Source organism: Eumetopias jubatus, unplaced genomic scaffold, assembly GCF_037043125.1.
Source record: "Eumetopias jubatus isolate StellerSeaLion01/CBP00866 unplaced genomic scaffold, mEumJub1_p1.0 scaffold_8, whole genome shotgun sequence".
Taxonomy (NCBI): Eukaryota; Metazoa; Chordata; class Mammalia; order Carnivora; family Otariidae; genus Eumetopias; species Eumetopias jubatus.
Window position 1 is genome coordinate 59,787,331 of NW_028274814.1, and position 12,406 is coordinate 59,799,736.

A 12,406-nucleotide genomic window follows, 5' to 3' on the forward strand; every position below is an offset into this window, starting at 1 on the left:
TCAAAGAGAAAATATCTTTATGTCCAACTGAAAATTTCTTTTTTGGAAAACAGAAGATGCTACACCAATCGATGATGGTTAGGGTCCCCAACTTTTTTTCTTTTTTAAAGATTTATTTATTTATTTTAGAGAGGGAGAATGAACAAGCACAGGGAGGGGCAGAGTGAGAAGGAAAGAGAGAGAATCCTGAAGCAGACTCCCTGCTGAATATGGCGCCTGATGCAGGGCTCAATCCCAGGACCCTGAGATCGTGACCTGAGCCATAATCAAGAGTTGGCCGCTTCACCTACTGAGCCACCCAGACGTCCCCAACTTATGTTTTTATTTTACTTTTTTCCCGTTGAGAACTTAACTTTCTTGTGTAGTTCGAGACTTTTATTTTATTTATTTTATCAAATCATGTAGTCTAAAAAGAAAAATTTATTATCAATACCTTCTATGAATAGATTGATGAAAAGCATCTGAGTTTTTGATACCAATAAATACATGTTTCATATCTACTTGAAACTCAAATCAAGATGAGTTGGCCAGCCTCTTTCATTGAGAACTACATAATAATACTCAAATTAAAATAACTGACGAGTAGAGAAGTCACATATGCTGGGCAGTTACGGAGGGAATATAATAAGAAGGCCCCCTAAGGAGAGATGGCAAGATTTGTGTCTTTCCCTGTCTCTGTTCTTTCCTGCAATGTGATTAGGGAGGAACAGTCTGGACTATTTACTGATTCCATCCAAACTGACTCAAAGTGCCAGAGTGTCAACAAGGGTGGTACTTTCTTTTGCTACTGGCTTCTTAGTTTTAGAGTTTGGCATGATGCTAGTTTCAAGCTTGCCAGCAGCTGTAAACGCTTTATTCTATTTTATTTCCAAGGTTACAAAAGAAATGGTATTATTTATAATTTTAAACACCAAAGGTACAAATATCAAATGGTTAATATATGAACAATTTTAGAAAGGGAAAAATTTCTCCATGCCACATCACATTAACATCGAACAAATGTAGTATGCCAACTCTGTCAAATGGGAGTGAGGCAGAGGTGTTCTTGACCTTTTCCAGGCCTAGAGTTACGCTATTGTTCATACTCAATATGGTTTTCTCTTCAGCACAATATTTGCTAATGGGACTTATTTCTACAGTTGCTTAAAAAAAATTTCTTTCTGGAAAACAGAACTAGTCTATATGTATATATTGCAGGTGCAGTCTGAGGCAACTGATGATTTTTAAAAGTGTCTTTTTTTTCACTTTAGTAACCAAGGTTACCAAAAAACACATTGGCAACATGTGTTTAATGTGAACAGTAATTCCTTAGGAAAATGGAAACAAAACAAAACAAAAAATATTTTATGATTAAAAACGCAGAATTTAGTGTAGCAATAGAGTTTAAAATTCTGTATTTAGAATTTAAATTATTCTTATAATTTAAATATTTAGAATATAAATATAGCCCTTAATTGTAAAAATACATTGGTGTTTCTGGATGAATTAATCTACAAAGATAGAATGATGTGGAAATAATACGAAATGAACAAATTCAGGATCCAGAGTGAGAACACTGTCTTAAAACATATGAAATTGAAGTCAAGAGAAAGATGTGCATAAACAGTGTAAAAACTGCAAAGGGCAAAATACCATACAAGTGTGAATTTTTATAGTCCTGAGTTCAGTTCACTTTTATCTAGACTTCGTGGTTGCAATCTACTCCTCTCAAATGGCTTTGTATATTTAAAAAACGATATCCCATTTCTTCAATATTATATAAAGAAAGGTTCAGGGGCGCCTGGGTGGCTCAGTCATTAAGCGTCTGCCTTCGGCTCAGGTCATGATCCAAGGGTCCTGGGATCGAGCCCTGCATCAGGCTCTGCAGGGTTCCCCGATCGGCAGGAAGCCTGCTTCTCCCTCTGACCCTCCCCCTGCTGGTGTTCCCTCTCTCTCTGTGTCTCTCTCTGTCAAATAAATAACTAAAATCTTTTTTTTAAAAAAAGCAAAAATTCAAAGACTGGGAATAAATGTTAAGATGTGAAAATTCAAAACATCATTTAGCAGGAAGCTTAGATCTGATTTCTAGGAATGTTGGACAGAGTTTCTCAGATGCAGTATGTACTGAAGCATAGCAAGATGTTAATGGGGCAATATATTAACATATAAATGAACCAAAATATACTGGATTTTACAAAATAATATTCTACATGAATAGCTAAAAGATGATGATATTTCATTAATTGTTTTCAATTATGCTCTACTTTTATCAATGAAACTATTTCAATAAACTTCTCTTCTCTGTATTTTTTATGGCCGTGGTAATAAGGTTCTAGAAGATATGTTGCTTAACAGTCTAGTCTTTCTTTGCAATTTGCCATAATTTTTACTTAACAGATTATAGTTGGCATTTTGGCTCCTTACATTTTAGAAAGTGAAGTATTAGACTGTTTCCCACACTAAAAGTATGCAATTTCAATTTTGGTAAAAAAGAAGTCATAAATCACAGGCATCTAAATTTAATAAAGCTATATAGACAATTATCTTAGTCTAACTTCTCACTTAGTGTAAAAATATCCTTGTAGTGTTTGTAATGAGGTGGTCATTCATTCATTCATTCATTCATTCAACAGGTAATGGAATGTTGTACTAAAAGTTTAGATAGAACAATGAATAAGACAGAATCAGCCCCTGCCCTTATAGAACTTACAATTAAAATAAAAGAGAAAATACACAGGATCCAAAGGAACTAGGGGAAAGAGATCTAACTAGGTTGGGCAAGTTCTCTCTGATCTGAGTTGGAAGGCGTTCAGAATATTGAGGAGAAAAAACGTTGACAGTGTAAGTCCAAAGTCAAGAAAGAGTATGGTTTGGTTTAAGAACTAAAAGAAGACTACTGAGATATTAGGGAGGATAAAGATAATGAAAGGCCAACTAATTCACCTTAGGAAACTTGAGTTTATTTTTTTTAAAGATTTTTATTTATTTATTTGAGAGAGTGAGAGAGAGAGTATAAGAGAGAGGGTCAGAAGGAGAAGCAGACTCCCTGCTGAGCAGGGAGCAGGACGTGGGGCTTGATCCCAGGACCCTGGGATCATGACCTGAGCTGCAGGCAGTCGCCTAAGCAATTGAGCCACCCAGGTGCCCGAAACTTGAGTTTATCTTAAAAGGCAATGGAAAGCAATTGAAAAGCATATTCCTATCTTACTTTCACAAAGACAAACTGAACCTGAAAATTATATTCATATTATAAAAATAAACTGGAAATGGAAGTTATGAAACTGAAATATAAAGGGCAAATATTGGCTTCAGAAGCATAGAAATAACCTAAGTTCTTTTAAATACCAACATAAATCCTTTTCTATACTTTCTCCGTGTTTCCTCTTTAAAATAAAAATGCTATATGGGTGATCTCATTTCTTGGTGTGGCAGGAATATTAAATTGCCTGACTTAAAGCCATGCCCTCCACCCACTCCCAAATGGAAAATCAATGGTACTTACTACATCCAGCCTTATAGCTGAAGCCTGGAGGAAGGAGGAACCCTTGCTGAGCAGCTGCAGCCAGTGTCCGTTGATCAGGAGGGAACACGGGAATCATTAATGGCGGCAGTTGACCTTGGACCTGCTGAACGTTATAGAGCGAATCAAAGAGACGAAGTTTTGGTGCTCCATGCTTCCCACCCTCCTTACTTTATGATAAAAGAAAACCATTTATTCAATTCAAATATACTGGCACACAAGCTTGCTCAAACACTGGGCCTGAGGTCATGCCTTAGACAGGAAAATTAGAGTATACTATAGTTGGAAGGTATTACCAAGTTCACTTTCTAACTTAATGAAAAATTTCCCTAGATATCTGCATGAAGCATCACTACTTCATACAAGAAAACTTTTTTTTATTGCATTAATGTAATGGTTAAAAAATTATCCTTAGGTTGAACTAAAATCTCCTTCTGTAAATCCTGTTAGGGGTAATGCTACCTTCTAAAACAAACCTAACTAAACTGGTATCATTTTACATATAACTAGCTTTTTATTATTTGAAGATAATTGTCATGTTCATGTAATATTGCAATTTAAAAAAAAAAGAGCTGGTAAAGAAGCTTAGAGGGTCACTAAGACTTTCCCCTTTGTTTATAGAAAGGTAACTAGGACTAAAAAAGAACGGACTCGTCCATGGCCAAGGAATGGGACAGTTAGATTAGGTCTAAAATCCAGTCCCTTGAATCTCTTTCTGTGTTATACTTTTGTGTTTATCTATCTTTTACAATCAACTGAACCACTCCTCAGACCACAAAGTCTCTGTTTTGGTTGCCATCTTTGGAATACACTTTAATTTGCTGATGTCACTCTCACATCAGTAAATAAATAACCCAGTACCATGGAATCACTATCTTCTTCTTCTTTTTTTTTTTTAATCATTCATTACCAGCTTTTTTTATTGGCTTCTCTTCTTTGAACTGAACAGAGATTTCTAGAAATATAATCCAATATAGTCATTTCTGCAGCAATATCACATTAATGATTAATGCAAAGATTGTCATCACCAAAATAAAATAAGTAGGCTTTTTCCCCCAAATATTTAATTAAGCAAGATGGCCCTGGTGAACATGATTATTGGTTAGTGTTTGTCACTAAACATATGACCAAGAATTTAGGATCCTACTAAAAATCACATATTTGACACTTCATTCTCTCTCCCTTACTCCTCTTCCCACACATTAATTAAGCTATTTGGAAAATATTTAATTAACACCTACTATGAACAAGAAAATGAGCTTGTCAGTAGGGAAAGAAGAGTGAATAAGAAAAGCAAGATTCAATGTAATGTATGCCCATTACATTACAGTGGGGACAATGATAAAAAACTAAGACAAGCAATATCCAGAAAAGATTGCAAATTCACTCAGTTGCCAATCCTAACGGCAACCCTGAGCCATCTCTCAGACTTGTTTTCTCTCTCTCTCATTGGCACTGAGTGTTCTTGGAGCACTTGTGATTCTCATAGTGCTCATCATTTCTCACTTTAAAAGTCCACCTTCAGTTTGTCCATTATTTCATCTTTCACAGTAAACCTCTGAGCTATTTCTGAGATTTTGGTTGTTGAGAATATGCACTGTGGTTTGGTGGGGGGAGGATGTTTAGGAGAAAGGTGGGAGGGAGGGGGCAAGAGACACAGAGACAGAGAGAGAAAAATAAGCACTGTAAGAATGAGAGATCTGTTTTCAGCAATGACTCCAAATTGGAAAGCATTTCTTTTAGCCAAAAGGATTTTAAACCTATCACGGCCACCAGAGTGAAACTAAAAGGGAATGACAACAAAAGAGGAATACAAAAAGAGTGTCTTAAGGTTAGCGCGGAAGGTTTCGATCACTACAGCCAGCATTTTTTGAACATATTGGAGGAAAGATATACCTTATGTAGAAACCAGTGGAAAATGATTAAAGACTCAAAATTAGAGAGTGCATACTGAGCAGGCTTGTAGGAATAAGTCGTCTAAAACAAGAGATAGACATCCAAAGGCAAAACAGCATGGGTACTAGTTCATTGCAAGGAGAGGATGCTGAGCAGAATGACAAGCAAAGAAACGAACAGCAAGCCAGCTCCTGTATATATTTTATACTTTGTTGTTTGTAAGTTATCATATTGTATACAGTACATCTCCTTTCGAAGATACCATCGGTTATACAATGTACAGATAAATTTAACAAGAGCATTTTAGAGGGAAGAAGAAAGGGACTTCAAATGAAATGCATATAAGGGTTATAAGATGTATCCAAATTTCAAATACCTTAAAATTTGGGAAAAATAACTTCCAGAATTGTAGAAACAATAAGTTATTGGTTGAGTGCAGGAGTTCCCAAACTTGAATGTATATTAGAATCGCCTGGCAAGCTTTGAAAAATTCTCAGTGCCCAGACTGCTTCCCATACAACTGAATCTGAATCAATAGGGGTGAGACCCAGCCATGAGCATTTTTTAAAGTTCCCCTGATGATTCCAGTGTGCATCCAGATTTGAGAAGTACTGTCTTAAAGAATGCTTTCAGTCACTGTCAACAAATCTTTTTGTCTTCTTCATGTTTTGCCTTGAGTTACAGAGTGCCTTCAGGTATATAAGCAGTTGAAAGGTAGACTGCCTGACTCTTATAGGTTCTGGGGCCCACAGGGTAGAACCAGATATTAAGCTAGATGGTTCAGAGAATTCCTTCTAATTTAGTTTTTTATCTGTTTTTTTATATGTCCCTTTTGTGAGAAACTTGTGATGGTTTGTTTTTTACCTAAAGAAGAGCAACCAAATCCCTCAGCACGGTATTCAAGATTCTTCACAATTTGTCCTCAGTCTATGTTTCCAGATATGTTGCCCTTCTTCAGATCCTGTACTCTTGCCTCAAAGGACCATCAAGAGTTCCTTGCATACTCGGTGTTTTTCCATGCCTGAGTGTGTTCAAAAGTATTTTCTCCTCTGTTTTGAGTGATTTCTCTTTTCCTTTTCTTCTTGGCAAAATTCTACTTATTTTTCAAAGGCTTTTGAGACCCACATAATGTGTTTGCCTGTGAAGCACTTCTTTCTTGTGGTGCCAATTTTCAGGCAGAAAGAACTGTTATTTCTTTTAACCTCATAAAGCTAATACAATACTTACTGTATTGAATAATAGTTACTTGTATAACTCAAGTCTCCCTTATGACCTATGAGCTTATTTAGGAAAGAGGTGGTAACTTACTACTGTACCTCTAGAGCTTAGCACAGTAGCTGAAACCATTATATATGTATTGATAATTCATGAATAAAGAACAAATTATATAGTCCTATATTCTAAAATACATCTTTGTGCACCAACTTCAAATGTCCACAAAAGGCCTGTGGACAACAGTTACTTAACGCCCAGAAAGGAATCTAATTTCACCAAAGAATGACAGCATAAAGTACTAACTGCTTTGTGTTCTTATTTTTAAGCCATAGCTAAATAGTTTTACACTTTATGATATGTCCATGATTCTTAGAATTATGTATGCATGAAGAAATAGAAAAGTAATCCAGATATATTAGGAATTTATTACATATTTCTATAATGGACAGATATGCCTGCCTATCACATTCTAGTATCATGTTGTTTAATTAAACCTTTACAGTATGTTTTAATAATAGGTAAAAGTTACTACTCTATCATTAATATTTTCTTTTTCAAATATTTCCTGGATGTTTTTAACATTTATTTTTCCACATTAATTTTAGGATATGGAATTTCTATTTGAATTCATTAACCTGATGGCTTGATAGCCAATCTGCTATTGGCAGTTAAGGCCTGCTGCCTTATCTTTCAATTTATTCAAATCTTCTTTTGCTTCATATAATTCTTGTAGATTTTTGGTAATTCTATTTTTAAGTTTTGTTTAAAAATATTTTTATGTCCGGGGTCCTTGGGTGACTCAGGAGGTTAAGTGTCTGACTCCTGGTTTCGGTTCAGGTCATGATCTCGGGGTTGTGGGACTGAGCCCCGAGTCTGGCTCTGTGCTTGGTGCAGAGTCTGCGTAGGATTCTCTCTCTCCCTCTCCTTGTGCCCCACCCCCAGCTCACACACTCTCTCTCTCCAAATGAAATAATAAAATTAAAAATATATATATATATATATATATTTTATTGCTATCATAAAGGGAATGTTTTCTTGTTATATTGTTTAACTAGTTTTTGTGTGTACATAGACTATTTGTGTGTGACAGTTTTTATCCACGTAATTCACTTAAACCCTAATAATTAACTAATTTTTCAGGTAAAAATTTGACTATTCTAAAGAATATATTGTAATGAATTCCAGTGCTTTTAAAAATCTGTCTAGTCTAAACCTTTTGTCTTGTTATGATTATGGAAATGCATTTTGCTTTAGTTTTATAATTTGTTTTAGTGTCTAAATTTTCCAAGATCCAAATATATATAGAATAACAGAGTTTTAAGGTTGAGAAACAGTAAAATAAATATAATCCAAAATGTGTGGCTAATCCACATTTGCCACTAAAAACGCCTCTCAAAATACAGTTGCTTATTATTTGTAGAATCTATATGTGCAAATTTGCCTACTCACTAAAATTTACTTGTTACCCTCCCACCACCAAATTTACTTGTAGTAGTGCTTCTGCAGTCACTCACAGACATGTGCAAAGGAGTAAGAAATTTTGTTGGTGATTTCACTATTTAAAATGCATATAAAATCAATAATAAATATAATAAATATTAATAAGGTGTCTTTAAAAGGAAACACACATAAAATAAGGTTATGTGTTGATCAGGTGATGAAAATGGTATGACCAAAGGCTCTCAGGAACCTAACTGTACTTTTCCCAGGAGCAATTGTTTGGTATTTGCTAATTCAGCATTCATGGCAACTTTATAGAACATAACTAGTGCCACTATGAATACCAATTGTGTTACTGCTATATCTTAACTAATTTTCAGTTTACTGCTACTGAAATTTAGTCACTCTTTGGGAGAAAAGGACACATCACATCAAAACAGTATAATGCTTTCTGGATAAATTCTAAAACTAGTTTTTTAGAGGGCTAGTAATTCACACTTACATATTTGCAGTTTTGAATATTTCCAAATCCTATTCACTATTAACTTCATTTATTTTCTTTGACTTAATGCATGAAATTCCTTTTAGGCTTCCAATTAAGGTTTAAAATGTGTGACATTTATAATTAAGTTTTAACAAAATTCTTTTGTCACAAAATTTTAAGTCCTTTTAATAGGTAGCATGTTATTCACTAGTTAGAATAATAACCCACAATAAATTTAAGAGGCTACTTCCTTTAAGATGCCACATTATGTTTTAACATTTTTTATAATTTTACCATATAGTGCAATCTTGCCCTCGAAAATCTTAAGAATCCAACACAAACCAACCACATTACCATACTTGTAAAAAAACCAAGTTAATACTTATCAATTATTCATAGTTAAATATTTTCTATTTTATGTAGATATTCTATTGCAAAACCCTTTAGTGACTCCCTGAAACTATTCTATCAACGAGGTACTTGAGATTATTCATTTAGCCTTCAGTCACACGGCTCTATTTATTAGTTTATTCATTCAATCAACATTTTCACTAAGCAGAACGTGTACACTTTTGGTAGCCAGGGATACAAAGATGAGTTCACATACGATGATGCCTGCTTTCTAGGAGCTCTGGGTCAGTCTGGTGGGGCGAATGGAGAGGTAACTATAACACACTGCCATTAATTCAACAACAGAGACTGGTATAGGATACTACGGAAGCACAGACGAGAGACTCCTAACAGCCAGGAGAAAGCAAGGCAAGCCTCATGGAGATAGGTACATGAGGTACAGGGTCTGAATGGATAAGCAGGAGCTAGCCAAGCAAAGAGATGGGAGTGTGGGAAAAGAATTCTAAGCAAAGGATGAGACACGAGCAAAGAAATAAGGACAAGAAAAAGCACCATGTGAAGGGGATGCCATCTGAGCAGTCTGGGATAGCAAAAAAGGTAAGAGGGAAGCAGTGGTCAATCTGAATCCGTTTGTGTGTCAGGGTAAGAAGCATGAAACTCCCCATGTAGGCTATGGGGAACCAGTGAGAGATGTTAAAGAGGTTAGGCAGAATACTGTGATGGGTATATGGAGAAGGGATTTGAAGGACCAAGCATAGAGACCAGATAGGAAGTGATCAGGTAGTAAGCTAATAGAGTCAACCAGGCAATAGATTATGAGGGCTTGGTCAGTAATAGGAAGGTTGGGAATAAGGGGAAAAAGCCAAGAGATATTTTTTAAAAATTAGAGATGTTGATAATGGGGGAGATGTTACATATGTGTGGATATGTAAGAAGTCTATGTATTTACATCTATCTATATTTATATCTATAAATATATTTATAGTATTTATATATATTTATATCTATAGTATTTATCTATATCTATATGGTGAATAAAAGGACATAGTCAAAAATAACTCTCAGGTGTCTAGTTTATGTATTTACACCAGAAAAAAAAGCACAGATGAGTAGTGATAGTTTTCATGGAAAGATAATGAATATGGTTTTGTATATGACGTGTTTGAAGTACCTAAATGTTATTTATTGGAGATATCTTGTTAGCAGACAGATAAGGCTCCAATCTGAAGCTAGGGAGAAGATCTTTAGAGGCTACAGTCTGATGAGTCACCAGCTGATAGAGTAAACTAAACAATCTAGAGAGGATCTAAAGTATAAAGAGAAGAGACAGCTTAAAATCATCTTGGTCACAACAATAACTCAAAGATGGGCAGAGGAAGAGGAATCTACAAGTGGAGAGGTGAGGTAAAAATAAAAACATGAGTACAGTGTTATAAAAACCAATGGAATTTCAAAGTTGAGGTAGTGACTAAAAGTGGACATTTAGCAGAAAGAGTATTTTAGAGACAAAAAAATAATATAATCTGGAGTTGTTAATTAGAGGATAGTGATGACTCTAACAACATCAATTCCATTACAACAGTGGATAGAAACCATGTTTTGGTTTGCAGTCTGAATGACAGGAAAAAAAAAAAAGGAGACACCGATGTAGACTTATTGTTAGAGAAGGTTCGAGAAGTTAAGAGAGACATCTGATAGCAGCTACCTAGGGACGCATAGACTTTATTTAGGTAGTAGTGTTTTCAGCACATTTATCGATTGAGAGGAGCAAAAAGAGATAGAGAATTTTAAATGTAGGAAACAGAGAAACTAACTGGTGGACTAGAGTTCCGGAGGAAGCTGAAAACCAAATCAACATAGAGGGATTAGTTTTGAATGAGAATAACACCCCATTCTCTGGGCCGTGAGGAATGGTGTTATTTGAGTGGATGTAAGCAGCTATGTTTTATACACAGGTAAATGAGAAGGTAAGGAAAATCAGTCCTGACGAAAGAACTTGTCCCAGTGATGAAGGCAAGGTTATATGCCCAAAATGAGAGAGATGGGGAATAAACAAGGGAGTTCAGCAAGGGAAAGGGAGTTTGGGATTGTCACTGAGAAGAAATGAGAAAGAAAGTAAACCATGGACAATTAAAAGGAATGATAGAAAACGCTAAAGCCTGAGGAGAGACCTCATGAAGTAGGATGCCGGGCATCTTCCCTTTCCTGTGATTCTTCTCAGAGCCTGTCACTGTGGTTGAGGAGCAGAGAAGGTGAATTCCAGCATTGAGGTTGGGGAGGAAAGGGAGATTGTGGGAATCCCACATTCCTCATGAGGAAATCAAAGTTGCTTTTGAGTAACGATGGGCTTTGGGTTCTACCCCAGGAAGAGAGGCTTGGAAGGCATTACTAGACGGGGGAAATAATCAAATAGCTAGAGGGACTCCACGGTATCAAGGAGCAGTTTGTGTGAGAGCTGGAAAAACAGGAAGTTAACTTAGGGTGGTAGATTTGCTTAAACTACATTTCACAAATGTTAACATAAAAGGCAGCTATATGATTTAAGTCCTCACAATAACAAATCAAATGTAAAACCTAAAACTTTCAAATGTTCCTCGAGAGTTCAGTCAGATGAGTACTGTTGTGTTCAAGCACACATCGTCTTCAGGGATCAGTTCACCTACAAGTGAAATTCAGCCACCTTCAGTGGGGAACTCAGCAGCTGTTTAGAAGCACACAGGGATACTACACAGTAGTTGTTGAGAAAATGAAGAAGATAATATCCAAATGAGATTACAAGAGGGGTTTAGGTAGGCAGGATATAATTACCCAAACTGGAGTAACCAGGATGACAAAGCTGACTTTCTACCATTAGCGAGAAGAGGCATGGGATCTTCAATGACCACTAACGGTTTGTGATTTTTCATTTCATAGAACAGAAAGGAGATTTGTCAGTTTATCCAAGCCAATGCAATGGTCTTTAGGAACGAAAAAAACTACACTAAAATGAAGAATAAAGACGTCCATTTATCTTCCAATTAATCTACTAGGAAGACTAAAGAAAATCTCATCTAGAGATACAGGGACATAAAAACAGTGCGAAAATTGCAATGCCTGCCTCTCACTTCCCAACAGCCACATTGGGGTGGTATCACCTCTAATTTCATGTGATTCAAGACAAAGACAAAGTAGTCATATTCTTTTAGAACAAAAATGAACAGCCATGTGGATTTTTTTTACATAGTACTCTTCTTCGGCAAAAAGCCATAGAACTTTTTTTAAAAATCGTTTCCAAGGATGAAAGTGACTTTGCCAAGCAAAGTGGCTTCAAAACAGGCCTCAAAAATACTAATAGAAAGACAGATGGTTCTACTAAGAGCTTGGCTGCCAAAATTAAAAAAAAAAAAAGAAAGGAGTGATGCTATTGAAGCTGACTGCAAAGTTATCTGATGACTACAAATACTTTTGTCCCATCGCAAGTGCTAAGTCTGCCTCCAGGGCTGATGGAGCCAAACTACTAACTTCGCCACATCCGATCCCCC

The 12,406-nt window shown here is 35.9% G+C and overlaps 1 protein-coding gene across 1 annotated transcript in view; it reads right to left on the bottom strand.

Moving 5' to 3' along the window:
• The window catches only part of SOX5 (SRY-box transcription factor 5), a 1,012,050-nt gene that overhangs the window by 119,834 nt on the left and 879,810 nt on the right, over positions 1 to 12,406 (bottom strand). Inside the window, exon 11 of the mRNA XM_088025573.1 lies at positions 3,482 to 3,602. Coding sequence (XP_087881699.1) covers positions 3,482 to 3,602 — 121 coding nt within the window. The remainder of the gene's footprint in view (positions 1 to 3,481; positions 3,603 to 12,406) is intronic.